The following is a 20,902-nucleotide window of genomic DNA, read 5'->3' on the forward strand; positions in this document are numbered from 1 at the left end:
TAATGTATTGCTTAAGTCTTACTGCTATAACCTGTACATATGATACAAATGAGGTAAATAAAAGCTTAATCCTCAACTCAAATGAACACAGTGACTAAAAAACACTCTCCAAAGTGACTTCATGAAATCTAAACTAGAATTCACCAGTGTCTCAGAGCATGGTAGTTTTTATTTCTCCTTCTGATCATATTCTGTGTTTAAACTATACCTCAAACAAATCAGTTCAAATATTATGAAAATGCAAAGGCTACTAATACCCATAATTGATTTGCTTTTAGATTACTGAAACTTTTTAAAAAATTACTGAACTTTTTAAAAAATTCCAATTATAATAATAAAAGCAATTAAAATGGAGAAGCTGTCACCATTTCAAAAATAATTTAAAAATCAATTTTATTTCTATTTGTTGAAAAAAATTACAGACTCAAATATGAAAACATAGTTTATTTTCTCATTCAGGCTTTTGTAGTTTATTTTTACAAAATAGCAGACAAAATTTGGTTCTTTATATTAATACAGAATATGTAATACATATCGAAATATATATATATATATATAGCACTTAAATTATAAACACATAGCAAAATCAGCATCACTTAAACAGCAACCATATATTTCACATCATTAGGATTTTTCAGAAGATAAACACTGTTTTCAGCTTGAATATGTATATAGTCTTTGATGCTTTATGTTAACTAGTATTTACAAAAACTAGTCTAAAAACTACCATCACCCACAAAAGTGATGATCTTTAGGATACGATTTTGCTCTCATGCCATAATAAAGACTTAAAATCATAGAAAGCTGGAGGAAATAATCACGTCAGTGCAATTGCAGTAGGTGAAACTATTTGGTTGTGATTTAAGGATGTATATACTTTTGAATCTTTAGTTGTTGGTTTCTTCATGATCCAACCACCTTTTAATCCAGGTTAGATTATTGTCCCTGATCATCTAACTGTGATAGAGGGAAGCTGCATAAGGACTTTCTTCATCTCTGAAAAAAAGTGAAAATTCAGCATAAATCAGTGTTTTAAAATGATATTTGGATAACTAATACATATACTGTACTTATTATATAACTTAATATCCACTTGCCAAAGAAGTGCAGGAGTACATCAATGTATAATATTTTGCATGTCTTGGATGAAATGTAAATACTCATTAGGGTAAATACTCATTAGATGCATTTTATTGGCATCTCAGTTACTGGAATAAAGAATGGTACTTGCTTTATATTTATATTTTCTATTACATTTAAACAAAATGTATTAAATTATAAAATTATTATATTCATATTTGTTTATAGTTTTTATATGCCACCTTTTTCTCCAAAGGGCTTGATGTGCCTACAACAAATACATATAATAAGATGAATAAGAAATAAAATATCAGGATTAAGGAAAGGAGAAGGATAAAAATATATTACCCATATGAAATACTGTACTAGTTGAACTGAAAATCAGTTTTAGTTGCAAGCTTCCTGGTAGCCAGGGCAAAAAAAAGCAAACACAATAGCTTGTGCCATTTTTGGAATCATAAAGGAAGAAGAAAACCAATTCTATAGGAGAGAGAAAGATTTTCCCTAACAAAGAACAAAGAAAAAAGCTCACATGAAAAACACCTAGTAACAAATAATGGACAAGGTCTTTGACAAATTTATTGGGATCAGTATTTCACAAGTATTCCCTAGGGCATTGCTTCCTTTGAAGGGGTAAACTAGATGTTTCTGCTTGGCTGCCATCCAGGACTGCTAGCTGGACAGTTATGCTACTAAGGCAAAGAAACAAACTTTAAAAAAAAAAAATTATTTTATTTATTTTTTTAGAGAGAAGGAGTTCAAGTGGGGGAGGGGGTGGAGGAGGGGGGGAGACACAGAGACAGAGACAGAGACAGAGACAGACAGACAGATTGGTTCTTAAGCAGGCTCCACAATCAGGGTGGAGCCTGATGCGGGGCTCAATCTCACGACCCTAGGATCCTGACCTGAGCCAAAATCAAGAGTCAGACACTTAATCAACTGAGCCACCCCACCACCCCCAAACTTTTTATAACAAGTAACAGAGCTAAAAACAAGCTCATTGCAATAGATAAAGCCCTATGCAGAATGCAATAGCTCTTTTTAGACCTCATATATTAAAAATGACTTTCTAGAATTAAAATACAGTTTTTAAAGCAAAAGAGAAAAAAGGAAACAGAAGCAGAGAGAAAACAAAACAAAACTCAGCAAAGCAAGGACATCGTAAGAGTAATTTATTCAGCTTCTGACATTTTACCAGCATATTTTTACCTGCTCTCTTCTTTTAGTTTCTTGGCTGCCTGTGTTGACAACTTAATCTGCAAGTCTAGTCTCTGCAGGAAATCTCTAGCTGACACTTCTTCAGGTTGTACAGGCTGAACATCAGATTCTTGAGGACTGGAAGGAGAAAGGTCTTCCCCCGCTGCTGCTGGCTCTTCTTCATGAGAAAAACTGCTATCAACAGTTTCATTTTCTGGAGAATCTATTGAGTTAAGTCCATTAAACAACAAAGGCTTCTCTGATATAACTGGGATGTTCAAAGTTTTCTTCAGAAATATACAATCATTCGTAAACAGTTTATTTGCCCTTTTAATCTGCTCCATCTAAAATATGAAAAAGGAAACAGAGTTTTATGTAAATAAATCCATTAGTAGGGTTTATTATACAAGCACCTAAAAATATCTGGGCTTGTTGTGCAATGCTTTCTCTGAATTTGAGATTCTTTTTTTTTTTTTAATGTTTTATTTACTTTTGAGAGAGAGCATGCGCGTGCAAGTGGGGGAGGGGCAGAGAGCGAGAGAGCGAGAGAGCGAGAGAGCGAGAGAGAGAGAGAGAGAGGGATAGAGGATCTGAAGCCAACAGTGAGATCATGACCTGAGCTCAAGTCAGACACCCAACCAACTGAGCCACCCAGGTGCCCCTGGATTTGAGACTGTTAATTTGGGTTTAGTTACCACCCCAGGTACCCCTAGTTACTTCAAGAGATGTCAGGAAATTGTTTCTCAACTTTAAAAAAGGAAAGCCTAATTTCCCCCCCCACTATTATATTCGCCCTACAAGGCAGCTTTTACCAAGCAGCCTTTAACCCCTGAAATTAAAAAATGTAGAATTTTTAGCACTTATTTTGTAAATTCCAGTCTTGTTTTAACATTTCTATTATTTGATTAAAAAAAAAAAACTAGTACTGTTATTTTACTTACAGGGTGCTTCCTATGTCTCTGGAATTGTGTTTGGTAAATATAATGGATACAGGAGCTGGTACAGGGACAAGTACAATGAGAATTTGCAAGAATGGTGCAGACTGGGGTTGCAGTTGTTAAGAAAGGCCTCAAGGAGAAGGTGGAGTTCTGATTTTGATTCTTCTGACTTTAGATGGGCCTTGAAGAATGGGCAGAAGCAGTAGAGGTAAGGAAAGGAGGTGGGCAGCACTTTACATACAGTATCTCGTATTTCCTACCCCGGAGAAGGTATTTAAAGATTCACTTTACAAATAAAACAAACAAAACTCATAGAGATTATGTATCATGGAACCATCGTAAACTGGCAGATGAAGAAGCTGGCATTTAATACAGTTTCTAGAACCTCGAACTCTTTCACACCTGCGGAAGCTTCGTGCAGACCACAGAGATGGGAGCTGGGGGAGAAAGGGAGAACAGAATTTACACGGGTTGGGTAGTAATCGAGATACTATCATCCCCTTTTTGCAAAAGAAGAAAAGGACACTCCAGAGAGATAAGTGGGTGCTTCAGTCCACAATGCTGTGAGCGCAGGCAGGGCTGCACGTCTGTGGGCTCCCAGCGAACAGGAGAAATGCGTGCACTTGGCGTTCACCACACGGCATTAACAGCGTCCGGGGATGCCAGGCTCCTCCGCGCCCCACGCCATCGAATTTTCACCTCAGCTCCTTCTTGGGAGGCACAGAACCGAGACAGTTTGGTAAGATAACGAAGCACACAGGCTTAGGAATCTGACAGACCTGGTTTCAAATCCCAGCTCCTCCAACACCAAAGGTCTCAACACAAGCTTAGCTTGTTACTTCTTTCATTCAGCCTGTTTCCTGGTGTGTAAAATAGGTACCCTCTAGCCTTCACAGGGTTGTCGGGAAGATTAAATGAAAGATTATATACATGCTTGTTTAGAGGAGACAGATAGGTAGGTAAGTAAAGAGACAGGATATATAAGAGAAAGAAAATATTTAGCAGCAGATGATACTACTCTCTTTTCCAATGAAGAAATTGAGATGACTGATTTGACCAAGTGCCTTCAGTTCTTTAAATGTATGAGCTGGTATTTCTGTCTGACTCTGAAGTCAAGATAAAAGTGCATGACTAATGGGACCAAATTATGGGATCTTTTAATGCCAAATTGACTGTGAGTGAAAAAATTAGATTTCTATATCAAAGAGCCTGAAAAAACAATAGCCGACTAGTAAATGGACCCTCTATCTCCTGATTTCTTACTATAAGCTGAATCTACACAAATAGTACAGTGAAAGCTTTTTTTTCTTTTAAAGGTACTACATTAAAGCATCCTTTGTGTAGAGTGGGTTGGTCTTTTGTGTTCTAGTTTCTTGGTAAAGGAGAGAAGGTGAGGGTGGGAAAGAGAGGCATGAATAGGCAGGGGCATTTAGGAGACAAAATTAAAGTCTAAAAATCCTAAGTATCTCTGGTCTAGGTTAGGCTTCAATGTGAGTGATTTAAAATAATTCGAATACCTTATCCATAACAGGTTCAGGTATATCGACTCTGCCTTTAATATCCCCTTGGGTTTTTCTTTCCTATTTATCAGCTAGCATCCACATCCTCCATCCTAGTATGTGGGCTTCCATTGGCACAGAACAACTGCCCCCTTCCCCACTCCAGGGTGAGCATATGACTCATTCTTGCCCTTTGCAGTGTCACAGTGTCCTCGCTTTCATGATAGGTCACAGTCCCATCTTGGAATGATTCAGAGATGCAAGGACACTTTTGCTGGGTCTGGGAGGGCAAAGGTCCTCCATTTTCTCTACCAGGAAGAGCAGCAATCTGTCCACTTCATGGAACCCGAAAACAAGGCCACCTTGGAGGAAAGCAATCAGACCTCTGAATCAAAGCCTAAAGCCAGAATACCCTAGGGCCTTTGTGTTCTTGAGCTAATAAATGCCATTGTTTGTTTGTTTGTTGTTGTTTTGCCTAAGCCAACTTGAGTTAGGTTTTCTGTCTCTTGTAAATGAAAGAGCCTTCACTGATACAGTGCTCTTTGAAATGCTTATTGGCAGGGGTCTACCATTTTCTGAGAATAATGAAGGAGGACAGAAATTGACAGGGAACACCAGATCTCATTGCTGAGGCAGAACTGAGAACACCAAGCATAAACTGTGAGTTCCTTAAGGACAAGCACTTTTATTTCTATAGCTTCCTTGAGGCTAACAAAGATCTTGTACAAACTAAGTGCTTAGGGTGGAAGGATAGATAGATAGATAGATGAATTAATTAAAACAGGTTAGAGGAACAGGCATAAAAGATTAACCCCAGGAGGTAACCAGAAAGGGACAGTAAGTCATCTGTTGTGTTACTCTCCCTTTAAATACACCCTCACCATCCAATCGATCCCCAACTCTTCTTGAGCCTGTTCCGAACTCCAAGAGGCTGACCTCTTAAGAACTGCATTACCTAAGCCATGTCGTTGGCATTCCAGTGGGAGTTCCAATGGAAGGCACCAGCAGAAAGACAGCACCGTGAATGACTCCAGTAGCTGCATTCCTCTATGGCAGAGTTCCTGCCAGGTAACCCCTCCCTCATCCCAGGCTCCAGCTCTCCCCGTGTGGGGTACACCACTTCTTCCCCTGGCCCTTTAAGCCTAGGGGTAATATCTTCCTGCTGTTGCTAGTCTCAGGTTGCTTCACCATCCCTTCTTGGTTCCCTCAACCCTGCTCCCATTCTATAAATGTCCCTTGACTAGGGGCGCCTGGGTGGCTCAGACGGTTAAGTGTCTGACCGGCTCAGGTCATGATCTCACGGTCTGTGAGTTCGAGCCCCGCATCGGGCTCTGTGCTGACAGCTCGGAGCCTGGAGCCTGCTTCAGATTCTATGTCTCCCTCTCTCTCTGACCCTCCCCCACTCACTCTCTCTCTCTCAAAAATAAATAAACATAAAAAAATTTTTAAAAAATAATAAAAATAAATGTCCCTTGACTAAATTCTCTTTGGCCACACCCCCTGAGCCCACTGTTTCTTGCCGGAACCCTGACCCATACATCTATCATTCAAAGCAAGACAGGCCATCACAGCCAGGCAAAGGGCCAGTGACAGGAATACAAGACAAGGTGACTGAATCAACAGCTGGGTACAGTTAAGGAGCACAGGGAGTAACAGGGTTGTCTAGGTTCTTGTGCATCATCCCACTGATTCACCCATAGAATTGTCTCTTGAATTAGTCTATAAGCTTCTGGAAGTTGGAGACTGTGCTATCTCCATCTCAGTATCAACAACAAGCATTTCAGGTATACATTCACTCTATGGTCTAGACTCTGAGATGATACACAGGATGCCAGCATCAAGGACACCAGAGATATCCAGACACAGTTAGCATCAACGTGGGGAACAATCTAAGAACCGGCAGATTTGAGTCTGAAGGTGAAAACAGGTCAATGAGTTTAATACAGGTAGTAGTTGGAAACATGGGCTCCGGGGCCATACTTTCTGGGTTCAAACCCTGGCTTTGCCACTTTCTAATCATTAACGGTTCTGTTTTCTTTTCTGTAAAGTAGGGATAATAGTACCTCCCATGCAATATGATCATTATGAGGATTACACGAATCAACTCAGGTATTTAGAACAATGCATAGCCCCCAGGAAGCCCTCAAAAATAATAATAGTTGCTATCATATTATTAAATGTGGTTAAAAAGGAGAAAGTAACAGGCAAGGGCAGATCCTAACATGTATTCAGCAGATGAGAAGGAAGGAGGTAGGAATTTCTCACAAAAAATATTTCTCCTACAAAGTAAGAATACATAAAAAAATTTCATACAGACATGCCTGGATAATTAACATTATATGTTGTCAGTGCCCTGAGGTGTGTAAGCTTTATGTTTTTTTGCCCGAAGGTGATAAATTTGATCTTAACTTGTTCTCCTCTACAAGTAGTGGCTTGAACCAACTGCACAGGCTGCAAACTCTGTACCTGTAGTAAAGTTAAGGAATTAACCAGCCATGCAAAAAGCTAGGAGTGGGTGGGGAGGGGGGAGCATTCTGGAGAGAAAAAGCAGCTGCAATGCCCCAGCACAGTAAAAATGTAGTGTGGCTGAAGTGTAGGGAGTAATGAGCAAAACTCCAGGCTACATAGGACCTTGCATGCCAAGGGATAAAATTTAGGTGTTACTTTAAATGTGATGAGAAGCCACTGGAGGGTGAAGGGAGTGACACAATCTGATTACAGTTAAAGGGCACTCAGGCAGCTTTGTGGAAAATGGGCTGGCAATAAAGAGGCATCAGTGGAAACAGGAAGCCTAGTCACGGAGGAAACCACAACAGCACAGACAAGAGACTAGGGATAATCCCAAACAGTGAAATGATGTTTTAGGAATGTTTTATACTTTTATCTGAACATAGATGGGTCTAATGTTCTGGGAATGTCACCTCACATAAAGCTAAGAAAAGTCATGATCCAACCCAAGGAAGAGCTGGAAAACTCTAGAGTTTTCCCAACCTGGCTCTGTTCAACATTTCCTAACACCCAAAATTTACTTTATTTATTTATTTTTCCAAGCACAGAGCAGCTCAGATGCTATCAGGTGAAAAGTTTGAAATTCCTCTGAACTTTTGTCTCCTAGGTTTAGAACTAGAAACCTTGTGTTGAAAGATCTTGTCAAAAGTTTAAGACTTTCAATATAAGGAAGAAGTCACTATAAGAGTTTTCCATGAATGAATGGACTCCCTGAAGAAATAAAGAGGAGCTTCTATTAAATCTCATCCAGGGCACACACACTTGTCAGGAGTGTTACAGAAATAAACACTGAAGCTCTGGAATATTCTAATCCTGGTAGTCCATGATTACCAGAGATAAATGATTATGTTAATAGTAAACAGTCCAGTGTATTCAAATTCTATTATGCTTAACTGCAACTGTAATAAAAAGCCATCAAGGTTTGCTGTTAAAAACATATATAGAATAATGATAGCTGCCTCAAATTTTGGATATCACAAGGATTTGAATTGTCATACCCTTTGAAAATTGCGGTTTTCTGGCACTATCACAATGCAGATCTGGGTTGTGTTCGGAACACATAAAGCAAAGGACAGTAAATTAGGACTCTTAGAAGATATTATGATCCCTTTTCTCCACCCTCCCCAATATACAATATTTCCTCCACTCTACTGCTAGAGTTATCCTTCTTTTTTTTTTTATGTTTATTTATTTTTGAGACAATGCGAGAGACAGAGTGCAAGCAGCGGAGGGGTAGGCAGAAGGAGACACAGAATCTGAAGTGGGCTCCAGGCTCTGAGCTGTCAGCCCAGAGCCCGATGTGGGCCTCGAACTCACGAACCGTGAGATCATGACCTGAGCCAAAGTCAGATGCTTAACCGACTGTGCCACTCAGGCACCCCTAGAGTTATCCTTCTAAAACAAGATTGGATCATACCAGGCCTTGGGTGGATGGTGGAGAAGGAATTACCTTTGGGGAAGCCATGCTGCCTTCAATATAGAACCCAACTCCTTTGGCTTTAAAAGGAAAAAAAAAATTATTCAACTTATTTAAAAAATTTTTTATTGTCTATTTGCTTTTGAGAGAGAAAGACAGAGAGTGAGCATGAGAGCGGGAGGGACAGAGAGTGAGGGAGACACAGAACCTGAAGCAGACTCCAGGCTCCACGCTGTCAGCACAGACCCCGATGTGGGGCTTGAACTCATGAACTGTGAGCACCGAAGTTGACGCTCAACCGACTGAGCCACCCAGGCGCCCCTCAATTTATTTAAACTAAAAAAAAAAAGTTCACCTATTTCTCCCACCCTTCTGTTCTCCACATTTCTTAAAACCCAATTAATGCTGAGAATAAAAAGTGTGACCTGTTCAGAGTGACAAAGAACTACCCTGTGTTTTTTGTGGGCAGATGAGTCAGGGATAGGGATAGCAATCAAATACTTTCATTTCAAAATTCTCTCCCATGCTCAGGATGGAACAGCATGACTCAATGAAATTGGTCACTAAGAAACAGATTACAGAAGAATTAAGTACGAGGTAACAAGGTGGCCACAAGATGACAACCATGGTGACATTAGGTAGAACAAGTGATATCAATAATTTAAAAACTTCTTTAAAATGATTGCCCTGGGGCACCTGGGTAGCTCAGTCGGTTAAGCATAGGCCTTTAGCTCAGATCATGATCCCACAGTTCATGAGTTTGAGCTCCGCATGGGGCTCAGTGCTGACAGCTCAGAGCCTGGAGCCTGCTTTGGATTCTATGTCTCCCTCTCCCTCGGCCCCCCTCCCGCTCATGTTCTGTCTCTCTCTCAAAAAAAAATAAACATTTAAAAAATAATACTAATAATAATAAATAAAATAAAATGATTCCCCTGTAGGGGTGCCTGGGTGGCTCAGTCAGTTAAGCGCCTGACTTTGGCTCAGGTCATGATCTCGTTGTTCGTTTCTGTTTCTTCCTCTCCACTCCTTAAAAAAGACAAACCCTTCCAAAAACATTTCAGGATACATTCAGAACTAACATTTTTATAGCACTCTGTGGCTTAGAATATATGCATACATACATACAACTTTCATTTGATTATTATTATTTTACAGAAAAGACTTAATCAAAGAACTCTCTCCAGATCATTTTCTAGTAAGTGCTAGATTCACCAATCAGCCCACTGTCTCACACTCTTAAGTTCTAGGTGCTGGGGGCAATCAGACTCCTCCAGTGCCATGTGCTAATTAGGGGGAATAGGATTTACTTCCTTTCCACGCTATTTCAGAAGAACATAGGAGGCACTGTTTATATGAAATCCCCAGAAAAGGCCAATCTATAGATTAGAAAATATATTCGTGGTTGCCTAGGGCTAGAGAAGGAAACAGGAAGTAACGGGGATCTTTTCAGGGTGATGGCACGGTTCTAAAATTGGATTGTGGTGATGGTTGCACAACTCTGTAAATTCACTGAAAGTCCTTGAATACACTTAAAATGGGTTTATTTTGTGGTATGTAAATTATACCTCAATAAAGCTGTTTTTTAAAAAAGAATACATGAGAATCTATTAGACCTCAAACACTTCTGGTAGGGGAAGTGTTAAGAAGCGACTGGAGTTTAGCAGTTCACTGGAAGAAAGTGAGAAGACCCTGGGAACAAAACTGGACAGGAAGTGATTGAGGGCACTGAAGACAATGTGGCCTCTGGAGAGGGGAGCAGACAGGCGAGCTGCCAGGGGGAAAGCAAAGAGACAAAGAAAAAGTTTATGCAAATAATAAGTCCCCTCCCTGTCTCCTGCCCACTTTTAGTCTGTATACTGTTTTCTAGATGTTTTTCCAGGGTTTCCAAACAAAAAGCTCACAGTGGCTGGCTAGCATCAGTGAGTTTCCTCTAGATGCTTGCATCTGAGAGGAGCTAACAAGGTCACAAATGCCATAGCTAAATCTAGAACACGGGGTGAGGGAAAGGGCCTTAATGTCTCAGTAGAGATAAGCACAGCCAGGGAAATTCCAGCCCAAGCAAATTCACGTCTGAGATCTGAACTGCCCTTAATAGTTTCTCAACCCAGCCCAAGTAGTTTCAGTCTCCCAGACCACTTCCTCAAATGCTTCTTTAGTAGAGATGCTCAAATATAACCCTATGTTTAATTTGACGTAAAAACCCCCTGCTGGTGGAAGGGGAGAAAACCAGCACCATCCCAGTAGCAGCAACCTTTCCGTAGGCTGGACAGCGAGCCTCAAACCACACTTTGTAAAATAAGTCACTCAACCCCTACCCTGGCCTCCACCTTTCAGGGTCTGCTCCAGGGCCTACTGATTTCACAGTGGTCAGGCCTGTGGGTCAGGTCCATACATATGTGGAGGACCTGCCATGTGCCGGCCTCGGGCTAACACAGAATGTCCAGAGATGAGTTGGACAAGCAACATGGCTTCTCAAGTAGCTATAGGCTAGTGGAAAGCAGTAGTGGAAAAAGTCACCATGAATAAAAAGAGGAGTGCATGTATCATCTTGTAGCCCCAGCATGAGGCAAAAGGACTCAAACAAGCAAGGCTCAATAAAAACAGGTTAAAAAAAAAAAAAGTTGGGGGCTCCTGGGTGGCTCAGTTGGTAAGGCAACTCTTGATTTCAGCTCAGGTCATGATCTCACTGTTTGTTTGTGGGATCCAGCCCTGCATCAGACTCTGTGCTGATGGCGTGGGGCCTGCTTGGGATTCTGTCTCCCTCTGTCTCTGCCCTCTCCCCTGCTCTCTCCCCCTCTCAAATAAACATTAAAAAAACAGCCAAAAAATAAATGCCATTATTAATAATAATGACTTTAAAAGGAATGGTGGGAAGGGTCCTTAAGATATTTTCTAAGGCCATGGCAGAAGAACTGGGGTCCCTCAGGCTTCAGACGTGGCCAGATTCTTGAACATCCACATTCTTCTTTCCTATAGAGAAGTCTCCTGCATCCCTGGGCCCATCTGTAGGGCAGAGATACTCAAATAAAACAGTGAACAAGTAAGCAGAAAATATACAGCATATCAACAAATCATCTAGAACCCAACTACTTCCCACCACCTCCTTCTCTGCTGCTCTGGTCCAAGCTGCCATCCTCTCACCTGCATTTATTACAAAGCCTTCAACTGATCTGGTTTCCATGCCTTGGCACTCGCCCACTACAGCCTGTTCTCAAAGCAGCATCCAGAGTGATCCTTCTAGTGCCTAAGTCAGATCATGTCATTCTTCTACTTGAACTTCTCCAATGCTTCCCAACTCACTCAGAGAAAGAGCCAAAGTTCTTACAGTGGCCTTCAAGGTCCAAATACATGCCATTGCATTGTAAGCACCAGGTACACTACTCCTGGAACTTGCCAATTATACTTCCACCTCAGGGCCTTTGCACCACTGGCTGTTGCTGCTGCCTGGAATGTTCTTCACAGATATCTGCACCCCCCCCACACACACACACATACAACTTGCCTCATTCTCAGTGAGTTCTTTGTGGCTATCCCATTTTAAATTATAGCCACCCCCACTAGCCTTCATTATCTCCTTTCCCTGCTTAATTTTCCTTCATATTGTTTATCAATACCTGGCATAAAACATATTTCGTTTGCTTACTTACTGTCTCTACTGACTAAGATATAAGCTCCATGAGGGTATGGATTTCTATTTATTCGCTAATGTATCACCAAAAAGACAGAAGCTGGAAAAAAAGACAAAAAAGGAAAAGGAGATGAACAATAAATACTGTTGGGAAAACAAGGCAGGGAAGGGGAAAGCAGGTGTGAAGGAGGGCTGTAATTTGACAGAAAGCAGTCAGGAAGGCTTCAGGGAGGAGACACGTAAGCAGTGAGGGAGCAAGTCGCACTGCCAAGGTCAGCTGCATAATTTGCAGGGCCCAGTGAAAAGTGAAAACGTGGGGCCCTTGTTCACAGAGTACTAAAAACTTCAAGATGGCAATAGTAAAGCATTACACCAAATGCGAGGCTCTTCTAAGCATGGGGCTCCGTGTGACTACCCAGGTCATACACCCATGAAGCAAACCTTCCATGCAGTGATCAGGGACAGAGTGTTCCACATAGATGAAACAGCAAGTGCAAAGACCCCAGGAAGGACAGTGCTTTGGGAACAGGCCAAGATGCCATGCTTGTAAAACATGAAGATTGCTGTGCTCCTTCTCTGCATATTCTGATCCAGTAGGCTCAAGGTCAGTTAGTATTCTTTATTTTTAGTTTGCCCCAGGGCATTCCCTTACCCAGGCAAGTTTGAGGAACATATTTATTCCCATATCTTGGGATGTACCCTGCTGCCAGCCATCAAGCATCACTCAAGAAAACCAGTTTCTGTTTTGTTCCCCTGAAAACCAAGGGTTGACAAACAGATCTCCATCTTCACCCCTTGTCAGAGTCACTGTTCTGGTAACACGCTGGTACCTAAAATACTACTGGCTGTTACCAGTCTCTCCCTCTGAGGGACTGAATTCCTGCCTGGTTCCCAGCTGGGTGGCTGGAGAGCTGTCATCAGCAGACAGGCTTCCCTGAGAGTTCCTGCTCCTCTCAGTAACACAGAACCATGCCTGGCTATTGCCAGACAGGGGATATTAAAGTCGAATGTTTGCCTGGACTGACTCTTAATTTCCAGGTGACTGCCCTGGGTCTCTAAATCTCCAACATATCATCACCTATTCCTTTAAACAATCATTTAAATTATTCATAACCTTGGTAGTCAATATTTGAAACTTAACTCATTCAACTTCTTTCTGTTCAGTCACGGAAAGAAAAAAACCTTTCTGCCTTTTTAGCTTCCACCTAAAATCTCAACTTACAACGAGTAAATCCAACTAATATCTGTACATGTGAATTAAAGCAATAACTTCACTTCACTGTTACAGTAAGAATTATCACTTTCACTGGTTCTACACAACCAGTGGAAGAGTCTCTAAAAATTTCATCAACTATACTTCAGGGCCCAAAGGAAATGATACACATGTAATAAACCAGTGGTCCTCAATGAAGAGTGAGTTTCTTGCTGGGGAATATTTGGCAATGTCTGGATGGAGGCTGGGGGTCTTACTGGCATCTAATAGGCAGAGCTCAGAGATGCTGTTAAACATCCTACAATGCACGGCACAACCTACACAAACAAAGAATTATAGGGTCCAGAATATCAATAGTGTTGCAGTTGAGAGAGACTCTTTGAGGGTATAGATTACAGTTCCCAACTCATTATACTTAACATCTTAAAACCAAGTCTTCATGAAAGTAGTGAAGAATCTGGTTTACACTTTACCCGAAAGGGGTGATAAGGTTATGAGTAACAGGATCTATATTAAGCAAAAGCATAGATTAGAAAGCATTTGATGAAAAGTAGAGAACTGCAGTCAGCTGTTTCAGAGCTGTAAGTAACGCAAGTGCAGCTGTGTACTAATTCAAATTGCTCTCAGTGAATAAACATACTTAATATCCTTACCTTTCATCCATCTTCCCATCTGTAAACAGGTTAATTATACCTACCTCCAAGGCTCTTTAGGGAAATCAAACTGAGTAAGAACAAGATGGAACAGGACAAATGTAATATCTGGCACACAGCAGGCATTCAGCAGAAGGTAGTTGCTGATACTCCCCAACTCTGCTCTTCTCTGGCTCTGACCCAAACCAGGCTTTATTGATATACATAAGAATTGTGGTTCTATGTTCACATTTGCAAACTCCCAGGAGGACGGAAAGGGACTACCATAGCATAATAATATCAGTATATGCCTGCACAGCAAGATTCCTGGTCTCAAAATGATCTGCTAGGTAAACATATAGTTCCAACTTGAATGTGCAAAATAAATTACTCAGTCTCTGTCATTCTGTGAAGGGCCAGGAAGAGTTTCTCTTTAAGAGAAAGATACAGAGAAGATCGCCTTTCTTCCCATTGCTGTCTTAGGTGTTTCAGGAAAGAACATTGAAAACTGATACAGAACTCAGATGTAAAAAGGCCACCACATAGCTCAGAGTTAATTATAAGTAATTTTAATGAGACAATATGTTCCCTCAGGTTTCCATGTTATTCCCAGAAGTGTAATGCAATACGCCCAGGACACACACACTTATAAATTTATAATAAACACAGCTCTTCAGCTCACCTAGACCCCAGTTCTGGGCTGCTGCTTAGCGACAGGTGTCACATTCACAGTTGCCAGTGAGCCCAGGGGTGTAATTTCACTTCTAAATAAAGCAGCATAATCGATAGAACCAGAACCATCCGGCGGAGACAATCTTACCATCCCTGACATCACAGCGCTTGTTTACAGAGAAAACAAAATTCTCTGCCCCGAGTCAACACCTCAGTTCAGCTTTGAATACTGTGATCTGGCCTGAAAATCGGGTGAACTTAGCTCCCAGGTCCTCTCTCGCCTTCCTCACTGATCTGGGCGGTGTCTGGGCAGGACACCGGGAACTCGATGCACCTACCTGGGGAGGGAGCCTCGGAGGCCTGCCCTTCTGGCTACAGAACCACCTTTGGAGACCACTGCCGGGGTTCTCGGCGCGCGCTGGGAGAGAGCCTGGGGACAGATGGCTGCCTGCCCGACCCCCAGTACTCCGTGTCCCGCCACGAGCCCCCGCCCGTGCCACCAGCCCCAGCCGCCGCGGCGCGCCCTGCTCACCGTGACTCCGTATTTGAGCGCGATGCCCTGTAGCGTGTCGCCGGCGCGGACCCGGTGCTCCACATGGCGCTCGATGACGCCGGCGCCCAGCGGCGCCCGCACGCTGGCAGTGCTGCCGTACGAGCGGGTCTTGGTGCGGGCCAGGCTCAGCGACAGCTCGGCCTCCTCGGATTCCGAGCCCGAGCGCGAGCGCGCGGGCGGCGAAGGAGCCGAGGGCCGGGGGGCTCGGGGGCCGCCTTCCCGCAGGGACAGCGCGGGCGAGGAATCCGCCATGGGTCCTGCGGAGGCCGCCAGGTCGCGAAGCTCGCCAAGGGGGCGGCGCCTTCGCCGCCGCCGCCTCTTCCTCGGCCTCACAGGGGCTGCGGCAGGCCGTTCCGCGGGGGTGGCGGGCTGGAGGCCGCGGCGGGGAGCTGCGGTCCGGGCATGGCGGGCGCCCCCTCCTGCGCGTCCCACCTTCCCCGGGCGCACCTGCAAGCGGAAGAGCGAGACAAGCTCCCGCAGCTGCCCGGCAGACCGCCGCGGCTCCACCCTGCTCGCCGGTGCCGGGCAAGCCCTGCGGTGCCGGGCAGCGAGGCGCACTGAAGCCCGCGGCCGCGGGGGCCGAGAGGGGCCCACCCTCAGGAGTCCTCGGCCCCGGGGGGGGGACCCTGCACCGAGCCCACAGAGCCTAGCGAGAGCCCTGTCCCGACCACTACAAAACACCAAAGCTTTGCTCTGCTTCCTGTATTGATTCCCCAGCACGCCAGCTTTCTCAGACCTCCAAGCTGAAGGGTACTTCCCTCCCCTCACCCGACCACCCTGATGACCTCAAAGTCCACGTCACAGAAAACATTAAGGCCACTGAACACACACAGATTCTCCAGGCCCATCTCAACATTTTGGGGGGGTCGAGGCCTTTCGGCATCATACCAAAAAGGATAGGCCTTTCAACTTTGAACCAGGTGGGTGACTTCAAACTAACCCTCCGGTTGTTTGGGTTTCACGCTTCCCTGCGCACCTGTGCCAATTTTAGTCCTGAGCTGCCAGGCACAAGTGATTAGTTACAGTCAATTCTCCTGGCTCACCAGCTGCATCCATTCTCGTGGCTCACTATTTAAAATACACTATCTGCACCCATCTTTTTTCTTCTGAGTTCCCTCTTTAATAGGCTGCAATAATAGCTGCCCAAAGTATTATCATTAAATCCACCAATGACCTCTTGTCTGTATTCTTCATCTGAACACTCTTCAACATTCTGACTTCTAACAGTATTCTACATAGAGTGGGTATGCATTTAATCAGAGTCTGATGCCACGATTTCTGTTCTACTCTGGACAGCTCTACAAGAGGAGGTACCCTATACGCAGGTCAGGAGACCGGAAGTTTAATTCATTGGCTGAAGTTTCTGTATGTAGCTGAGCTGGTCAGAGGCAAAGGAACTAGAGCTTAGGAGACACCACAAAGGAGAGGAGAGGAGAGGAGAGGAGCAAGTGGCCCTAACATCACCCTCCCACTCAAAAATTCTTCATTGGCTCCCTGTGGACAATGGCATTAACGTAACTCATACTGGCACCCAAAGTATTGTTTCCATTTTTATTATCCATGCTCTGGCCATATCCTATCTACAACTTATCCTATATACATCCTGCCAGAAAGAGCCACTTGAACTTGCCCCTCTTTCCTACCTTTCTGTTTACATATGCTATATGCCCCTGTAATGCCACTCTTCAAATGCTGTCCATATTTTTCAAAAATTTAAAGCCCATGCCAAATGATACATCCTCCAAGAAATCTTTTCTGATTCTTCCCATGTGTCTCCCTCCCCTACCTGTCCAATTGTTATTGTTTCTCCATTGAATCCCAAGGCAGTTTGTACCTCTTGTTTAGCATTTAACTTGTGTTTTGTGTCATGTACTATCTCCTCTACACATGCTCCAGTGAGGTGTAACTACATCTTACTCATCTTTTTAGCACCAGAAGTACCTATCTTAGAGCCTTGAATAAAGCACAAGTAGTTAAATTGAGGTGTAATAAAAAGATCCTGGAAGGTAAAATGGATTCTTTAGCAAGATTGTGCCATACATGAATTTTTGAGTAGTGTCCAGTGTGCCCATCTCAGGAACTATAAGAGAGGTGGAATGGCAGAGTTTCAATATATAACAAGGTCAGATAATACTTCAAGAAAAAGAAATAGTCCTCAAAGAATTTGTGGTCTAGTAGCAAGAGAGCATATAATGTGTCTTCCACTAAGGAAAAGTTTATAAGCACTGGAAGTTTTTTTTTTAATTGTTTTAATGTTTATTTATTTTTGAGAGAGAGAGAGACAGAGTACGAGCGGGGAAGGGGCAGAGAGAGAGGGAGACACAGAATCTGAGCTGTCAGCAGAGAGCCCGATGCGGAGCTCAAACTCAAGAACCATGAGATCATGACCTAAGCAGAAGTCAGATGCTTAACTGAAAGAGCCACCCAGGTGCCCCAAGCACTGGAAGTTTTTATTTGAAGATTAATGAACTGGATTATATGAAGTGTCATTTGGAAAAAGTTAATTGATTAATTAGGGAAATACTACAAGCTGTATTTCCCTTTTGGAGATTCACAATGAACATTAGAATACTGAAGGCTCTATAAGGCCTCCAGTGGTAAAGTAAGCTATTGGATTTGGCTTAACACTGTATTTCCCAAGCTTGTTTGACCATGGAAACCCTCCTTCTCATAAATTTAGCAGTTTGGGAAAGGCTAAGTTAAAGGGGTGAAATACAGGCCTAGATAAGGAACCAGAAAGATGACCTTGACAAGTCAGAGATTACCGAAAGATAGAACAGTAGGTACGAAAATAAGGGGCAGAAAATGAGTCAAGCAGGAAAAAAGACTAAGTGATGATCTGTTAATTACTTTACAAAATGACCAAGGCCTCTGTAAAAGTGCAAGTAAACAAAAAAAGTACCCAAAAAATAGAGATTCAAAAGCCATCCCACTTCTCTCTCATAAAGGCAAATTTCTAAACTATCCCTAGTTATTTTCAATTTCACCAGCCCTAAGAAATCCTGGGTCATAAAACACCTCCAAATAAGTTATAAAATGCTCTGAAGTAAGTTCTATACAATCCTCAGAATTTTCTCCATGATTCCTTTTTGTGATCTTCACAAGAGTTTCCTGTAGATCTCAGGAATGAATCAGCTTGAATTCATACTTATTTGACATTTTATAATTAGGGTTCTTTGTGAGTTTTTTTTTCCATAGACACTGGGGCTGTTTGCAAATATTCAATCTTCCTGTAAGTTTTTTGATGATTTATCCATAATCCAAATGATAAAAGCTAATATCTACAATTTGTGGATTAGAGTGAATTTTATATATATTTATTTCTCCTTCATCAACCAGAATGTCAATATTGGTGTTCTGTGTATCTACCTACAACACAGAGCAAACTTCACAATTAATGGTGAAGTATTAGAAGCATTTCCTTTGAGGTCAAGAATAAGAAAAGGGATGCTTCTAAGAGACTCTTAAAAACTGAGAACAAACTGAGGGTTGGTGGGGGGTGGGAGGGTGGGTGATGGGTATTGAGGAGGGCACCTTTTGGGATGAGCACTGGGTGTTGTATGGAAACCAATTTGACAATAAATTTCATATATTGAAAAAAAATAAAAAATAAGTAAAACTAAAAAAAAAAAAAAGAAAAGAAAAGGAATGCTTCTATTACTGTTTCTATTTAATTTTGTTCTGGAATCCCTAGTCAGTGCAGTAAGAAAAAGGAGAAAGGGAAAGGAAGACTGAAAAGAAATAAACTGTTGTTTATTGAAAATAGACAACACTAAAATGTTTACACGCAATACAAATAATGTCTACATCGGAACTATCCAAACTTCAAAGTTATAAAATAAAAGATCAATATGCAAATATCAATTGCATCAACCGATCAGAAAATATATTGTGGAAAAGATGACCTTAAATATTTAGGAATAAAGTTAAGAAAACGAGAGCCTGCTTTACATGGAAAAACTATAAAATTCTACTGATAGATACAAAAGAAGATGCAAATAAAAGCAGAGATTTACCATGTTTATGGATGGGAAGATGCAAAATAATGAAAATATCATTTCCTTCCCAAACTAAAAATAAACTCATTGAAATTCCAACCAAGGGGCGCCTGGGTGGCTCAGTCGGTTGAGCGTCCGACTTCTGTTCAGGTCATGATCTCACGGTTTGTGAGTTTGAGCCCTGTGTCAGGCTCTGTGCTGACAGCTTGGAGCTTGGAGCTTGGATCCTGCTTCGGATTCTGTGTCTCCCTCTCTCTCTCTCTGCCCCTACCCCACTTGCACTCTGTCTCTGTCTCTCAAAAATGGATAAACGGTAAAAAAAAAAAAATAAAAATAAAAAATTCCAACCAAAATCCCTATAGGATTCTTCAAAGGACATGACAGGCCTGTCTTAAAATTCATATGGAAGATAAGAGCTAAGAAGAGAAGACGTTTCTGAAGAACTGAGGAAGAGGGACTTACCTTCACAGCCATCAAGATTTACAATGCAGCCATGAGAACTACACCATTGTGGTAGTGCTGCCAGAATAGACAAATATAACAAAGGGACAACGAAGAAAGCACAGAAACAGGCCCACCCATATCAGAGAAGTTAATCTATGACAATGAATGCTGTTGGCACAGTTAATCCTGTGGGAAAAAATCAAATTAAATATCTTCCATACCATGTATCAAAATCAGTTACAGATTGAAGATCTAATTGGAATCTTCTTTAACAAACTTTAACACTTTTAGAACAATATCTTTATAACCTTGAGATAGCAAAAGATCTCTTAAGCAGGATACCAAATTACAAATCACAAAGAATAAAAAAAGGCTGGTAAATTCTATATATCAACATTAAAATTTTCTCTGCCTTGAAAGGTACCTTAAAAGTTGAATAGATAGGTATAAAATGGAAAAATATATTTGAATACACATAACTGAAAAAGTATTATTATCCAGAATATATTAAAATGACTATGAGTTATAAAAAGACAAACACTAAAAAAAATGATCAAAATTTTTCAGGAGATAAAACTCAAGTGGCCAACAAACCTAAGGAAATATAATGTTACCACTAAGCAAAGAAATTCAATTTAAAATTACAATTTCATAGGCATGAGATTAGCAAAAATTAAAGAACTGGACGGTTCTAAGTACTGGTGAAATTGTCAAACAAAAGGAAATCTCACATAGTGTTGGCAATATAAATTGGTGCAACTGCTTTAAAATGCTACGTGATAATATCTAGTAAAGTCAAAGAAGCACCTCTCTGGAGTTCTGGTTCTGGCAAGCTGGAAGGTCTCAACTAGTATGAAGTCCTCCTACTATAAATATTTTCAATTTAGATTAATTTTTCAAATAAAATTCATAACTAGGCTGGCAATTTAAAAAGGGACAGCTTTATATATCAAAACAAGAGGAATTTGAAAGCTAGAACAAGAAACAACTTGCCTAAACTAATATATGAAGACATAAAAAGTCTGAACAGTTGTTATAACCATTAAAGAAACTGGATCAGTACTAGAGTTAAAAATCTTGTTACCAAAAAAAAAAAAAAAAAAAAAAAAAAAAAAAAAAAAAA

General features: G+C 41.7%; 2 protein-coding genes across 7 annotated transcripts in view; one reads left to right on the forward strand and one right to left on the reverse strand.

The window, feature by feature from the left end:
- Window positions 1-364: 364 nt before the first annotated feature.
- LYSMD2 (LysM domain containing 2) lies at window positions 365-15,688 on the reverse strand. Of its 4 annotated transcripts, none has more exons than XM_049613622.1 (3): window positions 15,317-15,688; window positions 2,290-2,621; window positions 365-996 (listed from the first exon to the last, which is right to left on the reverse strand). In XM_049613622.1, the coding sequence occupies exons 1-3, from the start codon at window positions 15,587-15,589 to the stop codon at window positions 954-956; spliced, it is 648 nt and encodes a 215-aa protein (XP_049469579.1). In that variant the 5' UTR covers window positions 15,590-15,688; the 3' UTR covers window positions 365-953. The 4 variants fall into 4 exon arrangements, with proteins under 4 accessions (XP_049469579.1, XP_049469580.1, XP_049469581.1 ...); XM_049613623.1 differs by lacking the exon at window positions 15,317-15,688 and adding an exon at window positions 14,795-15,225 and having other exon boundaries at window positions 369-996; XM_049613624.1 differs by lacking the exon at window positions 15,317-15,688 and adding an exon at window positions 15,123-15,208 and having other exon boundaries at window positions 369-996.
- Window positions 15,689-16,103: 415 nt separating this feature from the next.
- TMOD2 (tropomodulin 2) overlaps window positions 16,104-20,902 on the forward strand; it is a 65,750-nt gene continuing 60,951 nt past the window's right edge. For all 3 annotated transcript variants that reach the window (XM_049613619.1, XM_049613618.1, XM_049613620.1), the window contains exon 1: window positions 16,104-16,257. The gene's annotated coding sequence lies outside the window, so the exon portion shown is untranslated. The remainder of the gene's footprint in view (window positions 16,258-20,902) is intronic.

This window comes from Panthera uncia (assembly GCF_023721935.1).
Source record: "Panthera uncia isolate 11264 chromosome B3 unlocalized genomic scaffold, Puncia_PCG_1.0 HiC_scaffold_1, whole genome shotgun sequence".
NCBI classification, from domain to species: Eukaryota; Metazoa; Chordata; class Mammalia; order Carnivora; family Felidae; genus Panthera; species Panthera uncia.

Excerpts from the sequence above, each read along its gene's own strand:
- LYSMD2 (XM_049613622.1), bottom strand. The coding sequence starts at position 15,589 with ATGGCGGATTCCTCGCCCGCGCTGTCCCTGCGGGAAGGCGGCCCCCGA. Across the intron at positions 2,622-15,316 it reads CGCTCAAATACGGAGTCACG|ATGGAGCAGATTAAAAGGGC; the intron begins GTGAGCAGGGCG and ends TTCATATTTTAG. Across the intron at positions 997-2,289 it reads AAACTAAAAGAAGAGAGCAG|AGATGAAGAAAGTCCTTATG; the intron begins GTAAAAATATGC and ends ACTTTTTTTCAG.